General features: G+C 39.2%; 1 protein-coding gene across 1 annotated transcript in view; it reads left to right on the top strand.

Moving 5' to 3' along the window:
* Positions 1 to 325: 325 nt before the first annotated feature.
* LOC107591186 (KN motif and ankyrin repeat domain-containing protein 4-like) overlaps positions 326 to 16,518 on the top strand; it is an 18,886-nt gene continuing 2,693 nt past the window's right edge. Inside the window, exons 1-8 of the mRNA XM_016280269.1 lie at positions 326 to 389; positions 645 to 3,047; positions 5,746 to 5,839; positions 7,773 to 8,006; positions 9,634 to 9,718; positions 11,390 to 11,609; positions 12,329 to 12,471; positions 12,706 to 12,906. Of these exons, the coding sequence (XP_016135755.1) occupies positions 374 to 389; positions 645 to 3,047; positions 5,746 to 5,839; positions 7,773 to 8,006; positions 9,634 to 9,718; positions 11,390 to 11,609; positions 12,329 to 12,471; positions 12,706 to 12,906 (3,396 nt within the window). The 5' untranslated portion in view covers positions 326 to 373. The remainder of the gene's footprint in view (positions 390 to 644; positions 3,048 to 5,745; positions 5,840 to 7,772; positions 8,007 to 9,633; positions 9,719 to 11,389; positions 11,610 to 12,328; positions 12,472 to 12,705; positions 12,907 to 16,518) is intronic.

Below are 16,518 nucleotides of genomic sequence, written 5' to 3' on the forward strand. Positions count from 1 at the left end.
CTCTGCAGGGCTCCGGCCCTCCAGGAATTGAGTTTGACACTCCTGCATTAGATGATTAATAAAAAATGTTAGATCTGTACATCTTTATTTTGATCTGCCTACAGGTTTTCAGTGTTTACAACAGATTTCACCCATGATACTGCAAAAACAGAAATAATGGACAAGAAAAGTGGTAAGAACACCAGATTGTTTTTAGTCATTTCCAGTTTTAAATGTGTAAATATATTCCTTCCACTTGTGTTCATACAATTTGACACTCCTGCATTAGATTATTAATAAAAAATGTTAGATCTGTACATCTTTATTTTGATCTGCCTACAGGTTTTCAGTGTTTACAACAGATTTCACCCATGATACTGCAAAAACAGAAATAATGGACAAGAAAAGTGGTAAGAACACCAGATTGTTTTTAGTCATTTCCAGTTTTAAATGTGTAAATATATTCCTTCCACTTGTGTTCATACAAGAGTTGACAGCAAAAAAGTGTTTGCATTTCATGTCTTCCAAATCCTTGCACAATGATAACACCATCGACTGTTTTGTTGTGTTGAATTATGCTCCATATGCTCAATAATACAATGGTTGCTTGAATTGGAATTACTATGAGAAAATGCAAAATGTGTAATATGTACCTTGTATTTCAGCAAATGGCTTTCCTTCCAAGGCTACAGATAGTGGAGTACAGCGTAAACAGCTGCCATATTCTGTAGAGACCCCCTATGGGTTTCACCTGGATCTGGACTTCCTGAAGTATGTAGATGACATAGAGAAAGGGAACACAATCAAGAGGGTGCACATCCAGCGTAAGAACAGGGGCCCAAAGTACAGCACACTGCCACGCAACTTCAGCCTTCCTGGGCATGGCGCTCGGCCTCTAGCCAAAGACACATGGGCCAATACTTCCACTTTAGGGTCCAAACCCAAGTCACGTGTTACTGAAGTCCAGAAGCTTTTCGAGTTCCGAGCCAGTGATGCCATTAGTAGTAGCAGTAGCACCAGTGGAAGCTCCCCTGCCAGCCAGTCAAAGATGCCAGGGGGTGGTTACCTCCCCTCACCAAAGGCAGCAGAACAGTCTCAAGTACAGACCTCATCTGAGAATGAACAGCCCATGGGCCTTAATGTTAGGCCTCACCTGTTAAGAGCCTCTAGCATGCCTATTAATGTCCCACGTAGGAAAGGATCAGATTCAACTGATGAGCAGAGTTCCCAATCGCAGAAAGGCTCAGCTGAGAGGCTTTTTCGACCAACGGATGGAGTTGACAGAGGCAGTGTTCCCCAGGACAGGGCCAGCTTGCATCAACAAATCACAGCTGCGCTGAAAAGGGTGCGTGAGTTAGAAGAGCAAGTCAGGACCATTCCTGAGTTGAGGGCTCAAATATGCTCTCTTAGAACGGAGAGGGAAGAACTGCTTCAAAGAATTCAAGAACAAAAGTCCAAGCAAAAGTGTGAGGTTCCTCAAACTGATGTGCAAGCCAGTGCTGTTCCTCCAGTTGTAAGGGAAAATAAAGATGCTCCTTCCATTCACATGGATACTGCAGCTGATCAGGAAATTGTTCAAGCAGTACAGTCCAACAAAAACACAGAACAACAGTCAGAGGAACAAAATCTTGTGGTGCAGGATTTTGTAGAGCCAGTAACTGATACAGAGTCAGAGAAGGAACAAGTACCAGCTCCAGTGTCTGTTCCAGTAATACTCATAGACAAAGCAGAAACTCCAACTGATCCAGATGAAGCAGAGGGACTTTTGCAGGAGTCTACACTTCAAGATGAAGCATCAAAGAGTCTTTCAGAGCAAGCAGAAAAGCAGGATAGATCATTAGATACATTATTAGAAGATAAAGCGTCAACACAGTTACAAGGGATTTCAGAATCAGAGGAATCAGTTGCTGCATCTGAATTTACATCCAATCAAGAAGATTCTGCAATTGTTGAGGGACCAAGTGTAACTACAACTGAAGAAAATAAAACAGCCCAACCTGCTGAACAGAAACTTCTCACTAACCTGGAGCTGGAAGCAAAACTGAAAACTTTAGAAGAGAGACTAAGCAAGGCCAGTTGTGAATTGGAAAAGACAAATGCCTTACTGAGAGAGCAGATGGATGAGAATAGACTAAAGGATGAGAGAATACAGGAACTGATTGACCAAGTGAAGGAGCAGAAACTTCAAGGTCCTATCGAGACAGAGCCGCTGTGTGAACCAGTTGTCACGTGTGATGCATCAGTCAGTACAGACAGCAAAAGTGTCCTGGAGAAAGGAATCTCAACAGAACCTCAACCAGCTGAGGGTCCCAAAGAAACAGACTCTAAATGCTCGAGCACTCAGACAAATATAGTAGAAGCGCGAGACATTGAAGTATTAGCACAAGTCACTACAGCAGACAAAATTGTAGGGGTAGAGATTGTCATGTGTGACCAGGCAATGGAGACTGAAGTCCAGGATAAAGAAGGTAACAGTTGTCAGGAAATCTCTGAAATGCTAGAGAAGACAGATTCTGTAAAAGACAAAGAACAAGAGAGTGATATCAAAGAAAGTGTGTCAAGTCAGATTATAGATACCAAAGTCAGTGAAATTGTTGTTGCAGAGAGTGACACTGAAGAATATGTCATGGTAGAAAGTGCCATGGTTGAGACTATAGACAGTGAAAATGAAGTCCCTAAGCCCACAGTCCAAGAGATCGAATCTAAGGAGAGTCCAGTTGTTGAAAGCACAGTAACAGACAAAGCAAGAGTAGAAAGTTGTTCAGGTTTGCAAACACAGCAGGAACCAAGAGAAACACAAGGACAGGAACCCCACCTCCAGTCTCAAAGGGCATCTGAAGCCACAGCTTCTCCTGCTGCAATCGGTCAGGTTGTTAATCGTATACAGGGGCTTCTTAATGAGCAGTGGGCCAGTTTGGGAAGTGGGGGCCAAGACGCAAAAGGAGAGAGCTCTCAGAAACCTCATTCTTCCAAAATAAGCTCAATTCAAAGCCATCTGAGAGGGTCCCTCAGTGCCCTGTCTGCATTTTACTCACCTGTTCAGAAAGGAGGGGGTTCACGACAATCAGGTAAGATGAGGTCTCATTCCATATAGTCATGTGCCTTCTCAGTAAGCTCATTAAATAGACAATACTGACTGATGTGATTGTCTCTTTGACTTAGATGGTAAGATAGTTCTTTGGTATTAGATATTTCTTGTATTAGGCCTGTTTCACAAAGCTTGCATGTGCAGCTTGTAAGCAAAGCTACGGTATTTAGGTGTCAACCATGTTACAATGAGTAAAAAAAAAAACGGTATTCTATGAACCTTATGATTTTATTCTGCAAACCTCAAGGATTTATAACCATTTGTATGGTTCTTATGTAAAAAGGTTTACATTCTAGATGCTGTCAGTAAATTCATATTGTATGTTTCAGGGTCTGTCCAATCATACGAAAAATGTATATACTACACAGTAAATACACTTTACTTACAAATACCTACAAAAACTATTGACATCATGGTGTCCATTAACAACTAGCAAACATTTCAGTATATTCTATTCTACATAGGAAGTTGACCCATACATCTGAATGCACACTGCTTACAACCTTACTGAGTTTGAAGTGAAGGTTTTGGGAGCTAGAGATGACAATCTAAAGATCTGAAACATATGTTAAAGTCAACTTGAAATAATACGTTCAAATATGCATATTTTTGTCTGTTATGTATGCATGTGCGGCACAGAAACCCATCTGTTGCAATGCGGAGACCCAGTGGCATTGGGCATTCATATTGAAGTTGCTTTCCATATGCCAAGATAATTTAGGAGATGTGTGTTAACAGTTTAAAAGCATCTGGCATATTACTGTGCTTGCAAAATACTGGCATCCATTGTTATTTGTGCAACCAGTTATTTATGCTATTTTGTTCTAATTATGTTCTTCTGCAATTTCACTGAATATTGTACAATATTACGGTCACTTAAAAGCAACCTGTTTTACCAAAATGATAGTTTCCTGGCTAATTTTGATCTCGTTGTGTCCTGGGTAATGCACAGTCTTATGGGACATTTTGAGCTTTTTTCATAATTCCCAGAAGCTCTTCAAACCCTTTGATGTGTTGTGTTTTGTTGTAATTGCATCCACTGGCTCCTTTGGTTGTTACACACCTCTGTTCTCTGCAACAATCTCAGACAAACACTAGGGAAAAAATCTTTGTAAAGGCTCTGTACTATTCTATCTCTTTTACGATCACATCACTGATGAGAATTTATTGTGGTAGGTAAGAATGGTGGTCTCTTTTTTTTAAATAGACAATACTGACTGATGTGATTGTCTCTTTGACTTAGATGGTAAGATAGTTCTTTGGTATTAGATATTTCTTGTATTAGGCCTGTTTCACAAAGCTTGCATGTGCAGCTTGTAAGCAAAGCTACGGTATTTAGGTGTCAACCATGTTACAATGAGTAAAAAAAAAAACGGTATTCTATGAACCTTATGATTTTATTCTGCAAACCTCAAGGATTTATAACCATTTGTATGGTTCTTATGTAAAAAGGTTTACATTCTAGATGCTGTCAGTAAATTCATATTGTATGTTTCAGGGTCTGTCCAATCATACGAAAAATGTATATACACAGTAAATACACTTTACTTACAAATACCTACAAAAACTATTGACATCATGGTGTCCATTAACAACTAGCAAACATTTCAGTATATTCTATTCTACATAGGAAGTTGACCCATACATCTGAATGCACACTGCTTACAACCTTACTGAGTTTGAAGTGAAGGTTTTGGGAGCTAGAGATGACAATCTAAAGATCTGAAACATATGTTAAAGTCAACTTGAAATAATACGTTCAAATATGCATATTTTTGTCTGTTATGTATGCATGTGCGGCACAGAAACCCATCTGTTGCAATGCGGAGACCCAGTGGCATTGGGCATTCATATTGAAGTTGCTTTCCATATGCCAAGATAATTTAGGAGATGTGTGTTAACAGTTTAAAAGCATCTGGCATATTACTGTGCTTGCAAAATACTGGCATCCATTGTTATTTGTGCAACCAGTTATTTATGCTATTTTGTTCTAATTATGTTCTTCTGCAATTTCACTGAATATTGTACAATATTACGGTCACTTAAAAGCAACCTGTTTTACCAAAATGATAGTTTCCTGGCTAATTTTGATCTCGTTGTGTCCTGGGTAATGCACAGTCTTATGGGACATTTTGAGCTTTTTTCATAATTCCCAGAAGCTCTTCAAACCCTTTGATGTGTTGTGTTTTGTTGTAATTGCATCCACTGGCTCCTTTGGTTGTTACACACCTCTGTTCTCTGCAACAATCTCAGACAAACACTAGGGAAAAAATCTTTGTAAAGGCTCTGTACTATTCTATCTCTTTTACGATCACATCACTGATGAGAATTTATTGTGGTAGGTAAGAATGGTGGTCTCTTTTTTTTGTTTCTTTTAAAATATAAGTACCTCTGTGACTGTAACAGTTGTTTTGACAGTTTGCTGTGCTACATTATGAATGAGTACATCTGACTTACCTACTCTGTGGAGCACAGCAAGTGTACGGTTCAGCATTTTGCTGTTCATATTGCTTTTGGTAAAGTTATTTCAAGACATTCAAAAGTAATATCTCCTAGACTTCTTTGTTTTCAGGTTGGACAAAATTGACTGTGTGATGTATAGAGTTAAGTCAGTGCTAGGGATGATGAACAGGTGCAGACTTGGCTTACGTTTTTACTTTTTATCTCCCCCATATAAGGCCTCAAATCTATCATGAAGAAGAATGACTGTCCTGACAAGCAGGGCAACGGGGGAGCGAAGAAGAACTTGAAGTTTGTTGGCGTAAATGGAGGGTATGTGTTTTTATTTTGTTTTGTTTTTATAGCAAATAGTTTATATGGATGGCAATGCTTTTCATAAAATCACCTGTCATCTGTGTAGAAGTTATAAAATAATGTTGTAAGTGATTAAAAAGAAGTTAGGACACTCCTAAAAGTCTAATGGGGGACCTAAATGAACGTTATGCCTTACATTTAGCAGTTGCCCCAGAATCACAGTTGCAGGTGTTTTCATGTAAAGTGTTGAAGGATGAATCTATTTCATCAACATCCATGACATCAGATGTCCGGCCTGTCACTTTGCATCCCTTAATCTGTTTCATCCTTCATCACAGTGCTCTGTTAGAAATGGGCCATGAGGTGTCGGCATTGTTTTCTGTGAGAGCTGTTGCATGATGAGTGAGGCCTAGTGAGATGACACAAAGAACAAGTCCTCTCTCTGTCCCTCTCTCTCTTGCTGTGTCTCTGCCTGTCTGCCTGTCGCTGTGTGCGGTGAATGATTTGTTTAGCTTGGCAGCAGAGATGGTTCTGTCTCAGCTGTATTTGACCAGCCTTCAACAATAAGATAATTATCCTGATAGAATTGGGAAAACAACTGGCCTGCTAAACATAATTGATATTGAAAATATATTTACTTTTAACCTTCATATACCAAAACATTTAGCCAAATTTTATTTCAGGGGCAAGAAAATACATTTCTAATCTTACAGACAGCCTACCTTTAGGCTTTATTCATTACTTATTTATATACATGTTATGGACAACAAAAAGTTTTTCTTCAGATGTTACATATGTGTGTGTGTGTGTGTGTGTGTGTGTGTGTGTATATACATACAATACATGTATACATATACATACAATACATGTATACATGTACAAAAATGGCTCAAAAAATCAATATGCTGATTCCTTGAGCAGGAAGAGTTCAGAATTAATTAATGCATGACTGGTTAACAAAACACAAGTTAGGACCTTATCTTATCAGAACGCCAAAACATGCTGGAATATCTATATTGTGAATAATATCAAGTGACATACATGTATGACCTTTTATATATACTGCTGTTTTGAAATATTGTTTGAAAAGACTGCGTGGGAGTGTTGGCAGATTTGGTTTGCGTCTATGTCTGATATACTGTGATTATCCTGAGAGAGGCCCCGCACTGCTGTTGTTCGATGACAGCTGGTGATTTCAGAATTTGCACACAGTTTTGACCCAAACCACCATAATATAATTTCATTATGTTACCGGTATTTAGCGCTGTCACAGTCAGCCAAGCACAAATAGCAGTATCAAAATGTGAATCACCCCCTTTGGCTGTCCAGCATGTCCATTTTCTGTCCAATTCTCTTATTTATAAGCCGTATACAAAGCTATTAGACTAATCACATTTGGAAATCTTGATTACTAAGACAATAGCAGAGCATAATACTCAACCAATGCATGACCTCCTTGTCTCAGAACTGAAGTACTCAAAAGAGGCCCTCATACTCAACACCCTAGTAAATGTGTAGTCACCTGACCTGCAGCTATAGGCCTCCATTCACCCATGTCCCTGAGGAATTGTGGGGATGCCATTCCTCTTGCCTATCTGAAAACATCCATGAAGAGCGGCATTCTTCAGACAGGCTCACCACATAAGAACCCCCACAGAGGGCCCTCTCATTTGAACAGCTTGTATAAACACAATAATTTTGCATGTCCATTCACAACTGACAAATTACATTTGTTTGCCATTAGCAGGCCTTACCAAATAAATAAATATAATATAAAATAAAAATATTATCATTATTAGTAATCATATATTTTGAAGCACATATGGTCAGGAAGTATTAGCCTTAACTAAACACAGGTTTGACATAAAATCCTGATCATAGAAAAGTTAGCTAATCCAAAATGGGATACTATCAAAAGAACCCCCTTGACTCCAGTTATCTGTGTGTCCAGCTATGAGACCACCTCCAGTGAGGACTCCACTGGGGAGGAGGATCAGGACGAGGTTGATGAGGTGGATAGCTCGGAGCCTGAGGCGGAGCAGGGAGAGGAGAGTGAAATGGCCCAGGAGGAGGCTGCTGCTACTGGGGAGCAAGGTGATGGGGTTCAGGCAGAGGTGGCAGAGGGCTCTAAGGAGCCTGATGCTGCCCAGGCCGCCACGAGTCCCCAGGAGGAGCAGCCTGCCAGGTGAGATGGAGGGCCGGGGTGAAAAGAGAGGGTTGAATGACTTTACATTCTTATTGCTAACAAGACATGTTTTTTTTCTAAGTCCCTATGGCTTAAGTGGTCAGTTGATGGGAGTTATATATGTTTTACATTCAATGGCATCTCTGCCATTGAAAAAACTTCAAAGAGTATTTAAGGAAGAACCACAAGACTTTTATTTTGTGCTGGCCCCCTTTACCTTTTCAACCTGGTGTGAAAAGCTCATTAGTTCATTATATGAGTTGGCTTAACACATTAAAGTGTGCAGTGACCCTTCATGCATGTTTCCCAAAGCAGGAGCCTCTGTTATCTGAATCAGACACAATCCCGCCTTTTGTTCTGCCCATCATCTGGCAGGAAAGTACAAACGCTGAGTGACAAGTTTAATATGCCCAGTCAATGGTCCACTTAAAGGACTGCTTAACAACAAAAGGCTGAACTATTTAAAGCTACATGGCCATATGGCAAAACCAGAGAGTATCTTCTGTTATGATTATGAAAACACCATTTTCATTACAATATTTATAATTTTGGGGTAGGGAATGATGTATTGGGAGATTTGGCATGCAGCCTCATATACCAGATACAAAGATAAATATACATATTTATATCATGCTTTAGTTCTAAGTTAATGTTAATAAACCATATTAGATATTCTTCTGCAAGTAGTTCCAACCATTAATAGTATCAAGAGTATAAGAGTCAAACTATGGGGACAGAAAGATTTTTTCTTCTTCTTTTGTATCTTCTTCTTCTTTTAAATAAATTATTATTTTTATTCAGCAATGATCTATTAAACTGCTCAAAAATTAGAGTAAAAACCTTTATAACATTATAAAGGATTTGGAATTCAAATACATGCTGTTCTTTTGAAATTTCTATTCATCAAAGTATTCGTTTACATAAAAATATCAAGCAGCACAACTGTTTTCAGCATTTATAATAATATTTTTCTTGAACACCAAATCAGCATATCAGAATGATTTCTGAAGGATCATGTGACACTGAAAATTCAGCTTTGCCATCAAAGGAATATATTTTTTAATTACTTTTAAATCTTTAATCAAATCTCACTGATCCCAAACTTTTGAATGGGTTAGTGCAGGTGTAGGCCCACAAGTACACAAGCGTCTAAAAACACATATACAGAAGAATGTAAAATTATAAACACAGTTCATATTCCTCAAGTGACAGAACTTTTCCAAAATCTGCATGTACCAGAATTACATGAAGATGTTTGTGTTATCCAAATCAAGATGTTTATGATGTTTATTTGTAACAATTTGCTTGAGAGGCCAGTGCAATATGAGTAATTCTCAACTAATGTTACCAAGATTCAAATTACCAAAATGCATTGCATTTCATATGTATCAAATACAGATTTTCTTTTGAGGCTTAGGTATGCAGCCAATCTGTATTTGACAATGATTTTATATAATGCACATGGAAGACTGATGCATGATTTAATATCTTATGTCTATTTTTGTAAACAGTTCGAAAGTTTCTTAGGCTGGAAAAACTGCAGAGAAGACACTATGTCCTGTCTAATTATTTATGAGTTTAATGCATCCCTGTGATTTAAATTACAGCTAAATCTGTGTTGTTGCAGTGAGTTAGTTGATAAGAACTTCATGGCTGCTTGTCATTTCCTGAAGGATCGCACGGCTGAGGTTGCTGCCCCAAATAAAGACATGGTAAGCAGTTAATGTCGATTCACTGAACTTGATTTATTGCCTTCAAACATGTACCAAGAAGGAAAAGTTCCTTTTCAGTCGGTCACTATCGATGTCATGTTGGATGACCGACGAAATTGGGATCTCGCTTAGAGAGACCAATCCACTTCGAGTGTAAACTAAACGAGCCAATGCACATTGGCATGCGATTATTGCATCTAGCTGCTGCTGATCACAGCGTGAGTATAAGTAGGCAGCAGATGCAGCACATATTCAGCTTTTCGCTTCGGAGCCGAGCGGTTCTATCGTCTCTGCTCCTGACCTCTACATAGAGTAAAAACTACAGTCAAGCACACTCTTCATGGGCTCTCGTGCTGGTGGTACGGCGCTTCAGCGGCGGTGGTTTTCCCGTGTCGAGTGAGTTGCACACAACAGGCTGCACTACCCCTTTGTGTGTTGCATACGGCCATCTCCCCTGTGCGCTTCAGCACACTAAAAGAGCAATTTCCATCTAAAAGAGCTTCTTGGGTGGTGCGTCTTTTTAAAGACCAGTCTTTTTAAAAATGTCGTACCATCCGTGTGTTTCTGGGTGCGGTCGTTACCTGGCGCCGGGTGATGGTCACGATCGCTGCCTCTCGTGTCTGGGCACGAAGCACGCTGAGGTGGCTTTCGTGGATGACTCATGCTCCCATTGCGGGGGTATGACCATCTCGGAGTTGCGGACCAGACTCCGTTACCTGCAAGGGGGCGGAGTGCCCGTGCCACTGCCTAGATCTGGGGTTCTGCCACTGCTTAGATCTGCCCCAGCCAGCCGGCACTCCGAAACCAGCGGAGTCCTCGAGAGAGCAGGCTGGACCCTCCCGGGGGGGTACCACCTGTTTCTTCCGAGGCTCCCCCCGACAATCGGATGTCGGTTGCAGCATCGGAGGGTGAGCCGGATTTCTCTGGGGATGAAGATCCGTCAGCGTTGCCGCCCTCTGGGCGGTCAGCGGTGTGGGATACGGACCCAGAAATGATGGCTATGCTTTCCCGGGCCACCGAGAGTGTCGGCGGGAGTTCCCCAGGTGGAGCGGTCGGTTGCGATGCAGTTGTGTTGGCCGACATACGCGAGACGGACGAGACAAAATTCTTGAACGCCCCCGTGTCCCAGACCGGCCTTTTCGGCAACACAGTGGAGACCTTCGCCCAGCAGTTCTCCGCTGCCCAAAAGCAGACTGAGGCCATCAGATACATCCTGCCCCGGCGTGCACCTGCTGCCTCCACCCGGTCGCCGGTGGCAGCGCCTCAGCCCGCTCGTCGCCGAGGGCGGCCCCTGGCTGCCCCACTGCGGGTACGCCTGTAGTTCCGTTGACGCCACTTACGCGGTGTCTGGGAGCCTGGCTAGAGCTACCCAGCCCGTCTCGATGGCTCCTTCGAACCGTCAGGCTCGGCTATGCAATTCAGTTCGCCCGGCACCCTCCCACGTTCAGGGGCGTCCACTTTACTTCAGTGAAAGCAGCAGATGCTCCTGTCTTGCCTGCAGAGATCGCAGTTCTACTGGCGAAGGACGCGATAGAGCCGGTTCCTCCAGCCGATATGTCTATCCATTCTACGTAACATGACAATAAATACAACTCAATATAGATGTAACTTTATAACCTTAACCTTTATAAGTCTTCTTTAGTAAGCTAACTCTTGACTTTTGAATCTCAGAGGCAGGTTCTGATGGTGTTATATCAGGAGTGGTTCCGTGTGTCCAGTCAGAAGGACTCTCAGGCAGAGACAGTCACGCTGTACCTGAGGGAGGTGGGCTACCACACTCCCACTCTGCTGCGCTATATAGTAAACCTGGCTGATGGTAATGGAAACATGGCACTGCACTACAGTGTGTCCCATTCCAACTTCTCTGTGGTCAAGCTGTTACTAGACACAGGTGAGAGACCTGCATTTTCATACCTGAGACAAGATGAACCTGAGAAATATCAGCATTTTTCATTAGAATTTTAATTATTCTTTAAAGTAGGGGTCAGGCGATATGGGTTTTTCGATACACAGATGCCAAAATCTAGAGAGCTGCAAGTCAGCATTTATTTAACCAATGCTGCATTTATTTAATAAAAAATACAATAAAATGTTAATATTATGAAATATAAGATGACATTACTGTTCATCTGCCAAACATGTATGATTATAAGCCAATAATCCAAAAATGATAATTGCTGATTAATTGGTTTGGATATATCAGTCCATTGTCTAATTAAAGTTTTTACATTTATATAATTTATATATATATATATATATATATATATATATATGTTTTTTAAAATAATTTTTTAAAAGCCTATCCTAACAAACCATATATCAATAGAAAGCTTATTTATTCAGCTTCAGATGATGTATAAAGCTACATTTTGAAAAATTGACACTTAAGACTGGTTTTGTGGTCCAGGGTCACACACACACACACACACACACACATACATATATATATATTACATTTATAGTAGCAGTTTCCACTCTTGTCTTATATGTGTGTATCAATATATTTATTTTTCAGAATGGAAACAGACAGAGTTTAACTTCTGTATCTCATTCTCTTTCACTTCAAACCATTGGATATACCAAAATTCTCTTTAATTTTATATTCATCAGGATTGTGTGAGGTGGATCACCAGAACAAGGCCGGCTACACTGCTATAATGCTGGCAGCTCTTACTGCGGCAGAGAGCCCTGAGGACATGGAGGTGGCTCAGCAGCTACTGAGAATGGGAAAAATCAATGCTCGAGCCAGCCAGGTACACACAGCGAGACACCACAATATCCTGTACTGCAAAAAACACAATTTTGTTACTCATGTAGGCCTACTGATATTTGTAATACAAGACAACTAAATTCTTAATGTTTTAGCTTGTACAAGTTCTTTATGTGTGCAGTATTGAGCTGTTATTTAGTACATCATTTATTTGATTATATGGTATGATGAAGATTCTTTTATATAAATAAGACTTTTTTTCGTTACTCCCCACTAGTCAGGGCAAACAGCACTGATGCTTGCAGTTAGTCATGGCCGCACAATGATGGCCCAGGTTCTTCTGGACTGCGGTGCTGATGTGAACATACAGGACCGGGATGGATCCACTGCTCTGATGTGTGCCTGTGAGCACGGCCATACTGAGATAGTCAAAATACTACTGGACAGACCAGAGTGTGACATATCACTCACAGATAAGGTGAGAGAGACACTGATATATTAAACCTTATACCGGTGATGCCTAACCTTGACAAACAAGAGCCAGCATTTAAAAAACACATTTTTACTTTGAGGTCCCTAAATTTCCATACTATTCATGAAAATAAGAAATTAGCATTTTTAATTCACACTAGAAATTTAATGGGCCTACTAATCTCCATTTTTCAGATTTTTCATGTGCATTTTCGAAAAATACATTGTAAATTATTTGATCCGAAATGTCATGGTAAAAAATTTTTTTTAATTGAAGTAGGTAGAAATGTTTTACAGTGTAGTTGCTTTTGACAGTGTGTGACACTTTAAAGTGCAACACATAAGATAAATTCTGACACATTTGAAAATATGTTAAAGAACGATTTTGGTGAAAACTTGAGACTATGAGCCTCAGTGCTTTCACAAAAGTGCTACATGAAGCTGGCAAGCCGTTAGTTGAGTCCTTACTTTATTTAATGAAAATGCAACACTGCTACTATGTGGTAAAAAGTAGTTACTTCAGTTTTTTAAAAATGGTTGTTTGCTTATTAGTTAGTTATTTACTATTCACTGGTCTAGATTTTATTATTATTAGGAAAAATTTATTCTTATATCATTATTAAGAAAAATATTTTAACATAACTGCATGTATGTTAAACTATCTTTCCTAATAAAATATATACACTACTGTTCAAGTAAGTTTTTTTTTTAAGCTTTTGAAAGAAGTCTCTATAATGCTCAAAAAGGCTACGTTAATTCATTTAGTTGATAAAAAAACAGTAATACTGTGTTCTATATATATAAATAACTGTTTTCTATTTTAATATATTTTAAAATGTAATTTATTCCTGGGATTGCAAAGAGTTTTACAGTCACACAGTTGTGTTGCCAGTATGTCTCCCATAGTATCTTTAAACCCCAAGAAAGAGCCAAGCACTGAAAAAGAAAAGAAAAAAACTTAAATTGTGATTTACAGTAGAAGCTTGCTTTAATTATTTAATTGCTTCAAGGAATAGTTCACCCAAAAATGAAAATTTGCTGACAATGTACTCATCTTCAGGCCATCCAAGATGTAGATCAGTTTGTTTTCTTCATTGGAACAGATTTGGAGAAATTTAGCATTACATTACTTCCTCACTTCACTTCTGCAGTGAATGGGTGCCGTCAGACTGAGAGTTCAAATAATTCACAAATAAGCCACACAACTCCAGTCCATCAATTAACTGTTGATCAAAGATGCGTGTTTGTAATAAACAAATCCATAATTAAGATTTTTTTAACTTTAAACCAGTGAATAAGTTTAGTCTGAATCATGAGAGAAATATGCACACTGTATACAAGCGACAACAGTTCTAAACAAATATGTTAGTGCATTCTGATGTGAGAGGACAATAGGGGATGAACTTTTTCACTAGAGGAAATGTTATTGTGGATTATGGATTTGTATTTTGGCCAGAAGCAACGTTTTAAAGTTAAAATGTCTTGATGGATTTGTTTCATGCAGCTTTACGCTTCACAAGATGTTAATTGATGGACAGGAGTTGTGTGGATTACTTGTGATTTTTTTTAATCAGCTGTTTGGACTCTCATTCTGACGGCACCCATTCACTTCAGAAGATCCATTGGTGAGTAAGTAATGTAATGCTAAATTTCTTCATATCTGTTCTGATGAAGAAACAAATTCATCTACATGAATGATTTTCAACAAATATTCATTTTTGGCTGAACTATTCTTTTAAAGTAAAAATACCATATCTGAATGGTTTAAAATGTTTTTTTCTGTCTCAGTGTTCTCTTCACTCAAGAAAAAATGGTGTGTGGAATGTTTCATAACTTCAGTGACAAAATATTATAGCAATCAGGCCTGAGTTGTCCTTTATAATTTATTCACTGTCAAAGTTGACCATATACTCTAACCTGCTGCAATATTAACCTCTTTACAATTTCTCATCCTGCAAATTGTATATTAAACGAAAATGTACAGTTTTCAAGTTTCCCTTCAGACAGAATTAAGCAGCACATAGTAATGGACTGGACTGTAGTTGCATTATGCCATCTAATGGTGGAACAATGTCACAAATATCACCATCACCATCACGAACACACACACACACACACACACACACACACTGTTTCCCAATACTAAATACTAGTGATGGGAGAAACAAACCTTTTCGAAGCTTTGAATCAATTGAACCAATTGCTTCGCAAAATGATTCACTGTTTCGAAGCGATCGAAACTCCACATGCTGACATCTGCTGGTCAAAAGTGTGTAAATGCAACAAAAACTCATGCCAAAACATGCATAAAAACAGCTTTTAAAAACCCATTGCAAATGTTTTATTGAAAGTAGTGATGGCCGCTTTTGAAACACTGCTTTATGAAGCTTCGAAACCTTTGCGAACCATTTGTTTCAAAACAGGGATTCGGAGCACGTATCAAAATGCCAAAGTCACGTGATTTCAGTAAACGAGGCTTTGTTACGTGATAACTGTTTCGAAACGTTTCGAAATTTCAATAGTTTGCCTTTGGGGGGCGATCTCTGTGAACCCGTGAATCATGTGAGTTCATTGAGCTCGCCTCTCAGCGGTGAACCATTGATCATCTCTGATCTCGGATCAGTTTTATCAATTTGTAAACATTTTTAATGAGACATTTGTGTACGTAAAAGTACTACTATATATATAAAATAGTATTTATTGAATAATAAACAACAACAACAACAGCCATCATAAAAGTTGCTAGACAATTCAGTCAAAGGTACAAAGGCGGCGCTCTAATATACAGCATTAAAGTTACATAAAATATAACATCATGAGATTTTACCCTCAGCCAAAACTATTTGCTCTGGAACAAATAATAGATTAATGAGACTAAAGACTGCCCGTTAGAATGACCCAAAATGAATTAAATCTCATGTTTAACCACTATAGAGACATCAGAGCCAGCGGCAAATTCCAGAAGAACTGGACGAGGTGAGGCTGCTCTTGGCGGGTTCATGAGCGCTGAACGGCCGCTGACGCCCTGGAGCTCACATCTCCGAAAACGTTGAAGCAAATTTTCAAATAGACGTTATTTTTATTAACAAACTGCATATTTGAAGTCTAAACAAGTACATTCTCGCCTATAACTCTTAAAACTACATTCTGTCACACAAAAACAGTATTATTTTTAAAGTTTAGTGGATTTGGGCGTCTGCCTTGACACTCGCTGCATGTGAGAAATACGGGAAGTGGAGTGATACAAACAGTGAAAGGGCGTTCCTGTAGCGATACCAGTACAATATCTCATGGTTCTCAACCAATCAGATTTGACAACCAGAACAAGCTGTTGTATAAATATATTGAACAAAGTAAATTTTTACAAAATATTTCTATTTAAAATAAATGCTGTTGTTTTAAACTTTATATTTATCAAATAATCACAAAATGGAACAAAAATGGTTTCAAAATGGCAGCACAACCGTTTTGTACATTGGCAATTATAAGAAATGTTTCTTGAGTGCCAAATCAGCATATTAGAAGTATTTCTGAAGGATCATGTGACCATAAAGACTAATGGTTAATTAAAACCATTCCCAGAACCACACGGGGGGACCTAGTGAATGACCTGCAGAGA

The sequence above is a fragment of the Sinocyclocheilus grahami genome, unplaced genomic scaffold (assembly GCF_001515645.1).
Source record: "Sinocyclocheilus grahami isolate Dianchi unplaced genomic scaffold, SAMN03320097.WGS_v1.1 scaffold138.1, whole genome shotgun sequence".
Taxonomy (NCBI): Eukaryota; Metazoa; Chordata; class Actinopteri; order Cypriniformes; family Cyprinidae; genus Sinocyclocheilus; species Sinocyclocheilus grahami.